This window comes from Erpetoichthys calabaricus, chromosome 17, assembly GCF_900747795.2.
Source record: "Erpetoichthys calabaricus chromosome 17, fErpCal1.3, whole genome shotgun sequence".
NCBI classification, from domain to species: domain Eukaryota; kingdom Metazoa; phylum Chordata; class Cladistia; order Polypteriformes; family Polypteridae; genus Erpetoichthys; species Erpetoichthys calabaricus.
This window is the reverse complement of record NC_041410.2, coordinates 77,310,150-77,322,394: the sequence shown is the minus strand read 5'-3', so window position 1 is coordinate 77,322,394 and position 12,245 is coordinate 77,310,150. Positions and strand designations below refer to the sequence as shown.

The 12,245-nt window shown below is 32.8% G+C and overlaps 1 protein-coding gene across 5 annotated transcripts in view; it reads right to left on the bottom strand.

The window, feature by feature from the left end:
• ulk3 (unc-51 like kinase 3) overlaps window positions 1-12,245 on the bottom strand; it is a 65,314-nt gene that overhangs the window by 47,231 nt on the left and 5,838 nt on the right. For 4 of the 5 annotated variants that reach the window (XR_007933817.1, XM_028823170.2, XM_051920916.1 and 1 more), the window contains exons 3-8: window positions 12,038-12,158; window positions 11,602-11,697; window positions 9,912-10,055; window positions 8,203-8,285; window positions 6,628-6,783; window positions 1,349-1,454 (exon numbers count right to left, since the gene is read on the bottom strand). Coding sequence is in view for 4 of the 5 variants with exons in the window: in XM_028823170.2 (XP_028679003.2) it covers window positions 1,349-1,454; window positions 6,628-6,783; window positions 8,203-8,285; window positions 9,912-10,055; window positions 11,602-11,697; window positions 12,038-12,158 (706 nt within the window). In the remaining variant the exon portion in view is untranslated. The remainder of the gene's footprint in view (window positions 1-1,348; window positions 1,455-6,627; window positions 6,784-8,202; window positions 8,286-9,911; window positions 10,056-11,601; window positions 11,698-12,037; window positions 12,159-12,245) is intronic. The other variant, XM_028823169.2, reaches the window with a different exon arrangement.

The following is a 12,245-nucleotide window of genomic DNA, read 5'->3' as shown; positions in this document are numbered from 1 at the left end:
AGAAAGAAACCAGAAAAAACAAAATAACTTAATTAAAGACAGAATGAGTGACAAATTATAAAACTGAATGGAATGAAGTCACAATAGTTACCATTACTGAATGTGATAATTGCATTATTTCACTAACCTGTAACTAAACAAGTTGAATACGATTCTTTTCTCTATGTTGTTAAAAGCTTCCCAAACACTTATCCTGATGATTAATTCTTTAATTCATTAAACTAAAATCCAGTTACTTCAGCATCTAGTTTCACATACTTTGTTGTGTGATCCAATAAAGTACAGTTGCTTTTGTGCATAAGCTAATACTTAAATGTATTTACATTTAGTTTCATATTGCATGATTTTACTCCTTAATACAAAAAATGAATGCATAGAAACTGTCATTTAAAACAAGTTTTGATAAAATAACAACTTTGAAAAGTAAACATTTAGCACCACCGTATATAATTTTAAAACTTCCATTTTCAGTTTCTTTCTAGTACTTAAAAAATGTACCCCTAGAAAATCTAAGAAAGCATTAGCAAGAAGCAATAGATTTGCTTCTAGCAATTAGATCTTCCAAATAGCTTTTCATAGAACCAGTAGAATTCAGCCTCAATAAAAAACATTCATTATCTATCTGTGCAAAGCTTGGTCAAACTTAACACAAAGTAGTATATCTCACTATCTAAAATGTACCTGGTTCCAGACCCCAATTGTGAGAGATGTCACCAGGAACCTGTTTCACAAGTTTTGGGAATGTCCAATTCTCAAATGTTAAATGAAAAAATTTTTTCTTATTATTTAGACAATCTTGGATTCACAAGTATCCTTAACCTTTTGATAGTATTGATTGGGGTAATACCCAATGAAATATTACTATTTGATGAACCGTCATTTGTGATACTTTCTGCTACACTGATGGCACATCAATTTATCTTTATTTTTTATACAAGTAATTCTAACCCATTCTATGATAACAGAAGAAACAAATTAAATTAAAATAAAGAAAAAAAATGTAATTAATATTATGAGGAAAAGTGTAAACATTCTTTAGGGGATGACTTGCACTTATGAATGCTGTCCTCAATTACTTAAACATGCTGAACCTCTACTAACCTTTTCAGATGTTTAAAATTCTTTTGAGTGATTACTTCATATTAAATCTTCATTCTTTATTCTTTAGATGGATAGGGGAAGAATCTGATCATATCTGAATTCAATGTGGCAGTGAGTGTCTGCATGACATGTGACATGTCAAAAGTAATTCAGTCTTTAAAATCAATATAAAACACTATATTAATCAGCTTCAGTGAAAAATAAAGTAAACAAACAGCATTGTCTCCAAGTGAATATATAATCTTACAATGAACAGCAGGGACAAAGTGTTCCAGTGACTGACAGTACAATGAAAGAGCTGCTGCATAGTCCCCAGACTGATCTTTACTAACAGCTTCCATAACCAGCATAGTCTGTAAGAAAAAGAGAAATGAAAATTGCAAAAACCTTTTGAAAATATATGTATATAAACTAAAAATCCTAATAAATTGTTAAAAGAGAAATAAGTAAGGTAAGCATTTTTGTTACTCAGCTCAATGCAATCTTGTGAGACACAGTCCCCTTGGCTATAGTACTATAATGTACATGCAGACTTAGAGAACATAACTTGCACAAAGAAGAGGAGATCATTCAATTAATGAATACCTCAACTGGCTCAAACATTGTTTTAGTTTCAACTACATGAACTGGTTGCTGATTCATACCTTGAATAAAATTTGTTCTAATTTTCAATAATTATCCTTAAATAGGAGATTCACCATTAAATTGCACAAAATCCAACAGATGAACATTTTTAGGCATGACTCTCCCTTCAAAACTCATTATTGCTGTCATCAATGTATATAGTTTCAGATACCCAAAGAAGCTGCTGCAGCACTGACACAAGTAGCCTCTTACCAAAGATGGTTAATAGTCAATTAAAAACCTGAAAATGTACCTTTTATTTTGTTTTTGTCTGTAATTATGGACAGATATCTTACTTGTATGCACCATACATTTTTAATATGATTTCTGTCATGAAATTAATGAGACAGATTTTTTTTCTTTTACATATGATAATAATAATACATTCCTATTGCAACAAATAGTTGCAAGTTGCTTCACTATTTATATTCCAAGTTACGGTGAAAAAAAATCTTGTCACAAATGGAGCACAAGCGTATCAAACAGTGTTATGTTAACTACATTTTCCTATATGAAAAGTTAAAGAAAAGGACATAGAGAGAAAGTTTTATCCCTAATTAGCACAAAGCCTTTACTTGATCTATTACTTCCAAAAAAAGTGCATCATCTGCCATGACAATTCATCCTGTGTGTTGTCTGTCATAGAGTTTTTGGCCTCTGAGTGCATTTTAGTGTTTTATACAGATTCTATATTAACGACAATCATCAAAATAAGACTTTCTTCCCCTCCCTTAGAAGAATATTCTAATATTAAACTGTTTTCGATTGAAAACATCCAATGAGTCACTACAACTACCAATGTACTGAGGAACCTCAAAGAAGAAAATTTATAGGAACGCTTCTGGAGTGGAAGAACCAATTGAGGTGGTGTATACCTTCTGAAGAGAACTACTTTGAATGGGACACTATTAACATATTATCATATTTTACAACAATAAAAAAAAACCTCAAGTGATACAATGGATAGCAATACTGCTTCACAGTTACAGCATCCTGGGTTTGAAGCCAACATCGAATCTGTGTGGGATTGACACATCCTTCATCGCCCCTCATGACTATTTCTCTGGGGACTCTGGTATTCCTCCCTCATCCCAAAAATGTGCATGTTGGGTTAATCAGTGACTCTAAACTGGACCTGTTTGAATGTATGTCAGTGTGAGCATAAGCATACCCTGTAATGGACTGGCATCCAAGGGATGGGTCTTACTTTGTGCCCTGTGTTGCTGGGTAAAAACTTAATGCACAAGATAATAGTGACCCTATAAACCTATAAACAGCACAAGTGGGTTAGAAAAGTAATGGATAGAAAAAAAAAAAAATTAACCTATTTTTCCAAGACAGAAGCAAAATCAAACAAAAAAAATGTTTTTAATGTTCTCTAACAGAACGTATTAAACATCACAAGTAAGTTTTCTAGGCATTGCAGGAAATATTTTCTGGGGGGAGCTCTATTCCCTCATCAATAGAAATTTTACAAAATGTAGAAAATAACATTTCATTTGGTCAAACTAGTGAATGTGAACTATTTAGCTGCATCAGCAGCAGAAAAAAAGTACAACTTAAGCAGTGTATAGATTAAAATTCCTCCTTTTTTAAATAAAACAAACAGTCAAAACATAAGCAATAAGCAATATACTGATCCAATCAAAAAATATTTCAGATATTTCCATACCAAAGCCAATTTGGTTAAGTAAAAAATATAGCAGAACCTCTGTGACCAAAGTTATTTGTTAGTGCAACTATGAGTTACAATTCCTACAATTATTTTATAAGGTATTTATGTGAAAAACACTCAACGTTCACTCCAGTGTTGGTGGATTTGCATTTCAAATACCTGAATTAAAGCCAGTTATCAATAATAACTAATTGGCAATGAAGTTAGTATAACAAAAAGGAGCCTGAAGTAGCATGTGTCACTGGCAAGCATGGAATTAAAAGGACTGCAATGGCAAGAGGTGAGCTACAAAGGTATATATATCAATGTAAACTTAAAAGAGAAATGTGAATAGTGACTAGTAAAGGTCAGACTAAGCAAGGACATATCACGGAGAAGGCATGAGGGAGATCACTACAAATTAACACAATGTAAAAGTTGCTACTGTATTAAATCCCATTCTCAAAGTCATGAGCTTGAGGGCCACTTTTGGAAAATAATAGTGGGCCGAGGCAGGCATCCACAGATGCTAATCATAACTGTTTTGTAACAGCAGTAAACAATTTTTCCTTCTTTGTCTGCTTTATTTTCCCCATTAACTTCTTATTGTTAGTATTTTTTGTGAAAAAGAAACAGACAGATAGTGGGCAGATATTATGGCCCTAAATACAGTATAATGAATGTCTAACTTGTTAGTGGGTTGGCTGACATCGCTAATGGCTGGCTTGTGAGAGCTCAGAGTAAGGTGCTTGCACTGGTTGAGATGCTCCTTTGTGGGGCTATTTCTATGCTACTTTTTAAAATAGATTCATTAATAAAAATTCCAACTCACAGGTATAGGTAGAAGTAAACGTAATCAGAATGTAAGTGGCAAATCTTTTTTGGCAAATCTTTGCTGTACAGACTGAATCTAAGTATTCCTACTCTTTTAACCTGGCCTTGATCATCTTGTTGTTCTGTAACTCAACCATCTCCAGCTGAAACAATGTCTCATGGTTACAGTTTTGGTTTTAGCAGGTTATGCGTCAGGACAGCGACAATGAAAAGGTTTGGGAAAAATAAAGAGCATTTCACTCAGGATTCTGAAGTGATCAAACAGTGTCTTAAAGTTCTTGATGAGACTAATATGTAGTGCTACCATAACACAAGGTGCCACCTCATTAACAGCATTAATATACAGCATTCTCCCCTTTTGATCAGTCAGAAATCTAATATTTTATATAAAAAATATATAGGCATTCTGAACACATACCACCCAAATATAAAAAATTCAATCAACATTACACAAGTAAACTTTCTCGACACAACATCAAATAATGGCTCAGCACTCCCCTGAACAAATAAACTTAACAAAAATTATATATTTTAAGGACACAGAGACACAGTTACTTCTCTGCAAAAAAAGACTATCCAAACACACATTTCGGGGGTTGATAAAATCACAAATAATTGGATTTCATAAAATCTAAACAGAGAGACAAGACTTTGAGAAGGCCTCAAAAATTGTATTGAAGGTACTATGTACATTTAGGCACACATTTCTTTTCTATGACACGTAAATAAGATAGTCATTGAACAAAAATAGTGAAACAACAAGCATGTTAAACCACCCATAATCTCCTACTCCAAATTGAGCATAGCAGCAAACTGTAGGGTGACAGAAAATGTCACCAATGCACCAAAAACCATAAATATATCCACATATTACAAGATTATCTCAACCTATAAAAGAAAGAAAAACTTGAAAGGCTACATAGCTAGAAGCAAACTGTCCCCACTAAACACGACTGAAAGACAGAGAAAGAGGCATTACCAGCAAAAAAACTACTCTTAAGAAAACAACAGAGGTGACATACAAAATGATACAAAAATTAACTGAAAAAGCAAAAAAAAAAACTGTATATATGCAATGCACTACAAAAAAAAACCTGGCATATCATTTACTATACAGCTGAGAAAAAGGAAACAAAATTAGGATTAGGCTTACACACAACATATATAACATCCATAAAACAAAAACACTGGAACATACTTAGTAGCACACTTTATAATGTGCAGCCTGGACTCACTATACATTTCAGTCAAGGAAACAAATCGAAACTGATTGAAAGGAGAAATAAGAAACAATTTAAGTAAATGGATCTAAAATTGAAACACAATTTTCCGCAACAGACTAAATTAAAAATGCTACGGGAACCACAGTGTGCAGCAGTGTGTGGCCATTGAATTGTTCCCCTACTAGTGTTTAAACTACATTAGCCAGTCTATTATCTACAAATATGAATCCATTCATAAACTATCATCAGAGAGAGCAAGTATCACTCAACGTATGCAGATAAGTGATGCTTGTTAAAGCAACATTTTTTTGGCCCTGCTCTTTTATTTTAATAAGCAAAATTGTTTAAGTTGGGTAAATATTTGCCATTTGCTCTGGATTATTTTTGTTGCTGTCTCTAAAGATCACACTCTAATTAATATTTCAATAACTTAATGTGGCACAATTCCACAAATTTTTGTAAGAACATTTATTTAATTGTAATGGAGAAAGCATAAGACTGGAGACTGAGAAGCTTGCTTCCAGTACTACTAGTAATTTTAATCCTTTAATATTAATTATTACTAAATTTAACCCAACAATAAGAAATTTATAACTATTCCTTAAACACAATTATGAACAGTTTGAGAAAGTTTCCATTTGAAGTAGTGGCACAGCACATAGTCAATATAATGAATACATTTTTTTTTTTTTTTTTTTTTACTTTTCATTATTTAAAAAATTGTCCCTAATTACTTCAGTAAAGGAACCAAATTTGAATTCAAGAATATTTAAAATGTTATCTTTCTCTCAGAGGCTTAAGAGAACTTTACAATTTTTCAGCTCAAATCGTATTTTAAAAATAAAAATTTTGTTGTATTTTCATGAGAGTAACAGCAAAGAAATAGCCTTAACCTGTATTGGAAAGGGCAGTTAACATTATTCAAAAATAGTAAATGCTATAATCATTACATTTTTGTTAACAATATATGCAAAGGTTGAATAAATACACACTAAAACATATGCAAAAAAATTAATAAAATCTTTATCTTAATGGCCACATACTGTTCTCTCTAGTTTGGAAGGTTTATGAATCCTGAAAATTACATTTATTATTTTATAATCTGCAATTTTATTGCATACATGTTGCTTATGCTGAATACGAGTTATTAGGGGAATTTTTTACTTTCTTTTTAAGACAGTGGAAACTCACAGCTTTTCCAAGACTTTCAGCAGAAGGCATATGTTCAAGGTCAACGAAGTTGTGAAGGAAAAACTCTGAAAATGATATGCGGACATCTGGATCTCTCTCTAGAAGCCTTAATAAAAGATCCCGGCAGTCTCTAGAAACTGAAATGCCTGGGGGAATCTTAAAATAATAAAGACAATAATATTGACACAATAAATATCAAACAATGATGAAAAATCAACACAAGTTATTAAGTATATGTTGATGCAGCAACCAGCAGTAAATGCTGAATGCCTATGAAAAACTAACTGAAGCAAATAACAAATATATGTAAAATAAATGCTCCAGCATCAAAAATACTGTATATGCCCTACCAGTTTGTATACACCAAGAAATTTTCATCTTTGTAATAGTCATTGATACTTACTAAGACATCATTAAATTGATTTTAAAATGTAGCCGAGGCATAACTAATGTTTCTAATGGGTATCATGCTTGAAATGACTGATTTTTAATTATTCACATATGACTGTCAAGTCCTACTTCCAGCAGCCATTCCTTCAGTGTCCTAAACTCCCTTAGGTTATCCTTAATTAATCATGCACAAATGCTAACTGGTTATTAGACAAATGTTGTAACTACATTAGCACACCTGAAACCTGTTATTCTGTTCACTTGGGTGGCAAGGTACTGGCATTCCTAAAATTCAGTTTTGGGTTCAGCTTTTCCAGGAAACCAGGAAAGAAAAAGAAGGGGAAAGTCAAAATGCACAACTACACAAGAGGACAAAAACATCAGAGTCTGTAGTGTGAGAAACAAACACTATATATAGGTCATCAGATCATCCCTAAATACACTCCAAATACCTGTGTCATCTGGAACAAAGAAATGATGATTCCAAGATTCTGACCATAATATGCATTTCCAGTCATATCCTGCCCAAATGCCTTTTCTTTGAAAATCTGTCAATAAGGCCAACATCTCAAAATCACCTTTTCTTGTCAATACAAGAATTAAATGTCACTATAAACATTTGCAATGTCTTGGCTGCATTTTAAAACCATTTTAAAAACATTATACTAAAAAAGATTATCACTTTCTATCTAAAACATGAACATGTCTGGGTGTGTCCAAACTTTGACTGGTAATATATATATTAAAAAAAAGGCAGCTAGTAAAAACAACATGCAAATCTTTACCTTTACTACTGACTCAAAATTTGCAATAATAAGGGAAAAAAGTTTCACATGTAACAGTTAAGAAAAATACATAAATCCTTGCAACAATAATAAAATGTCTCTAAGAACAGGCATCAGTCTGAAAATAATAGGAAGAGCAGTTTAATAAAAAATAAGATTAGATTGGATAAACTTTATTAATCTTATTGGGAAATTTACCTGTTAAAATACTTGATAGATCTTTTTAAAAAGCAAAAGATTAATTCTGAATGAACAGGTCAAAACAGATGGCCCTAAAATTGCCATGACAAGTAGTAGTACACTGTACTACCTGAGGCATTCTAGCCCCCTTGACATTAAAAAAGGTAAGAGTAACCATTCTAACAAAGACCATAACAGAGTCAGAATAGTTTGCAGGTACCTCAATTGGCCTGTTGCTACGAATCTTCTCCTCTATCTCAGCATAGGACCGGGAAGCAAAAGGAGGATGACCAAATAATGCTTCTATTAAAGGTGAAATATAAATATAAGTAATGTTTTAGTAAAACAGTTATATTTTAATAAAATTCTGACACAAAAAAATTAAATTAAAAAAATGTACAAGCAAAAATAATTTGAGGAGTACTTTCTCATGTACTTTTAAAATAGTTCTTCGAAATATCTAGAAATGAATCATTCTTAAGATTATTACAATACTTTAGTAGTTATACAGTACTACTAAATAAAATAAACATTCCTTACAAATGTAATCATGTTTTCTTAACTTAATATGGCTAATCAAATGGTAAATCGCCATCAAAACAGATTTCATGACTTTTTAAACATTAAGTGGATACTTCTCAGAACTTCAGCATTAACATTCATTCAAAAATCAATGTTTCTGTTTTTCTGCCTTTTATAATAAACTACTTTGTGACCAACAAGTAAGGGAAACTGTATGAAACCACAAGTTTTGTGTTTGAAGGAAAATCAGTAAGTAGAATAAGGCAAATAAAATATTAGAAGGTTGACTAGGAAAGTGACAGACTATATTCATTTAGCCAGGTCAGACTATACATTTCCAATAACTGAGGGTCTCTATATATTACACTATTTGATGATTATGTACTACAGGTTTCCTATGTAATATATAAATATATTTAATTGTTAATCTCAATTTATACAGTGCTGCTTTTTATTCACTGGGGTCAGTCAATGGGAGTCTTGTCTCCTCTCCACTCCTATTTGAGGTTTTAATGGACAAGATATCTTGACATAACTGAACATTGGTGTGTATTAATTCTGGAGAGCTGTTTGCATGTGTTGTTGTATAGACTAGGGATTTACACATACACTGGATAAGCATACAACTTAGTGTGATGCTATCAAGATGAAATGACTTTTATCAGAAATAAATAGAAGCCTCATTCGTTTGGTCTTGGTGACGTTGAGGAGTGTGATGGTGAATAAGGGAAAAATACAGTGAATTCCAATACCAGTAGTATTGACATTGTAGGGCAACGGAGTGAGGATAAATATTTCAAGTTCACATTTGTGGTTTTGATGGCATAACAAAGGTAAAGTAAAGTAATCACAGTCATCATCCTGTTACAGAACTGTGTTCTTTTTAAATATATTTTAATAAACCTACTGCTGGGCTGACCATAAGTCACTGTATGTCATTTTAATGCTTAATACAAACCTATTTCAGCTCAAATGTCAAAACAGTATCAGTGTCAGCATCCAAGAATATATTTCCTCAAAACTGCTAGGTTGTGACAGAAGGGATAAGATTTCTAGGCCAGTGCTGAAATGAGGTTCCAGAGCTAGGATGATGTACTCATTCTCCATAATACACTGATGAACTCAACAATAAAGGAGGACCTCAGAGTATAACTGGTGATCATATGGATCAAGAGGAGAGAGCTGGAGCAATTTAAGCATGCCATGTGTACCAGACATGGGTCAATGAGAGATGATCATTGCTGTCCTCTGCATGCTGGAAATTCACCGATTAGAACCTAAAAACTTGTGATGAACATGCCTATAGATACAACAAGCAGATAAGGAATGAAGAGTGAAATGCTAAACCTTACAGAAAACGTATTCTTTAAGTCTCTTCAGCACATGTACTGCTGTTCACTCACTTACCATAAAGAATAACACCAACGGACCAGAGGTCAGCGCGAGCATCATACTGCCGATTACAGACCATTTCAGGTGCCATGTAAAGTGGAGAACCACGGAGTACATGTCTCTCATCCCAAGGAGACATATATTGTGCAAAGCCAAAATCTGAAAGGAATTTCAAAATGATAATCATTGAGATTCAGTTATTAACACTGAGCCAAAGTCGAAATAGCTGATCTATGAGCTAGTGATCCCATGCTGAGAGATATTTCACAGTATCTACAGCTCCAAGAACCTTAAAGTGTATAAAACATCCTGGTGCAAAAAATGATTGGTGAACTTCCTGGTTCTAAAGATATTCATGGACAAGGTCCCAAACTGAATAAGGAGATCCATGAAACAAAATTTTAAAGTTGTAGTGTCTGCTGATTAAGTCAGAGACTAGTCCCAGACATAAATCAGTACCTGTTCATAGGTGCTTGAAACACATACATGTACAAGTCAGTGTAAGGAAAAGCTTACAAGTTTAAGATGAACATCTCACTAAGCGATCCAAACAGCTTTCTTTTCTGGAAAACGTTTGCAAAGAAATCAGCTCATCTTTGATTAACATCTCTGGTTATAAGATGAAAATCAGAAGTCAAGCTGAACAATGGTGGCTAGCAAAATAGCTCAGCCACTCTAATAAGAATACTTCTAGAATACTGTCCAGTAGGGCTTTCTGCATCTTTGTCAATTCTGTTCTATCAGCTGAGAAGGCACTGTGTGCCACTTAAAGCTTAGCAAGATGTGACAATGCCCATTTGATTACACAATACTGCCATCTGCAGGAGTGTTTCTGGTATATATCATCTGATACTGTATTTAGTAATATACAGTACTGCAATCACCAAGAGAAATCAATTAAGAACTTCATTAAACTATGAACACATGACAAAAAAAATTAAACTTGAACAAATTATAAAGTCCATGGATTCAAAATTGTACAATTACACTCTTAAAAGGTGCCAATTGAAAACAATGAAAAAATGATTCTTCAGGACATTGCCACAGTGAAATGATTTTTAGTTCCTCAGAGAACCAACCATATGAAGGTTCTAGAAAAAAATATATTTATTTAGGTCCATTATATATTTCATATATAACCATGAACAGATGATAACAGATTTGTTAAATACCTATAGGTTTATTATTTTAAGAGACCCTTGCTGCATACAATAACACATCCCAAGTTTGGGTTTTCTTGATCTGTCAGTACCCCGCTAGGTATGCTACTACTTATTAAAAATTTCTGTTTTGTCTGCATATTAGAAACCTTTTCAAAGCCAGATTTTACATGTAAAGAACCAGTCACAAAATTAAGTGGTTCTCTGTCAAGCAATAGTTCTATAAAGAACCACCGAAAACAGTAAAGAAACATTTTTGAGCCACTGTTCTTAAGAGTATAGGCTCGATATATTTTATGTCTTGAAAACTGGGACTGAGAATGAAAACAAAATATAGTAAGTACAATACAGCTTTCATGTATTAGCATAGCTCTTATGAGGAAACGGATGTCTACCAGGATGTTAAAATAAATTCTGGTGAAACTACAGACATATTTCTGTCACCACCACATTTGTGACATTTTTCTTCTGAATAAATACAGTGTAATTTAATTTATAATGCACATTTTATCAGGGGGAGTAAAATAAAAAAAAAAATTCAGTACCTGCTAATTTAAGCGTACCACCACTTAGCAAGATGTTCTGAGGTTTAAGATCGAGATGGGAAATGTTTCTTTCATTAAGAAATTTCAAGGCACTGGCTATACAGTAAAATAAAAAAATAAAGACAGGTCAACTGCTTGTGATTTCATATTTGGTTGATAAAAAATAATAAAGGAAATGTATTATAGTAATTAATGTACATCTAACTATTCTCACGTACTGAAAATTTCTTCATTTAGTATTTTATCAACAGAAAAAACATTCATTACAATTTAAAATAAATAAATAATTTACTTTATTACTTATTATGATTAAGCTTCCAAGATAATGTTCAATGAAACAATGTAAAACTGGACTGTGTTTGAAATATACCATAAATTTGTCATGTCACTATCCTGATGATCTCTTTAACACAGTGTCACGGAAGTATTTACTTACCAAGCTGTTGCAGAAAACGACGTGCAACATGTTCAGGCAGCAGGCGCCTACTGCGGATAAAGCGAGAGAGATCCCCTCCAGAGCAAAACTCCATTATGAGGTAGATGTTTTCACTATCCCACTGTAGATGGAAAACTATAAATAGTTAACCTTGAAACAGAATACAATTTTTCGAAGACTTCAAGAAAGACAGTTTATATTTTCTTCT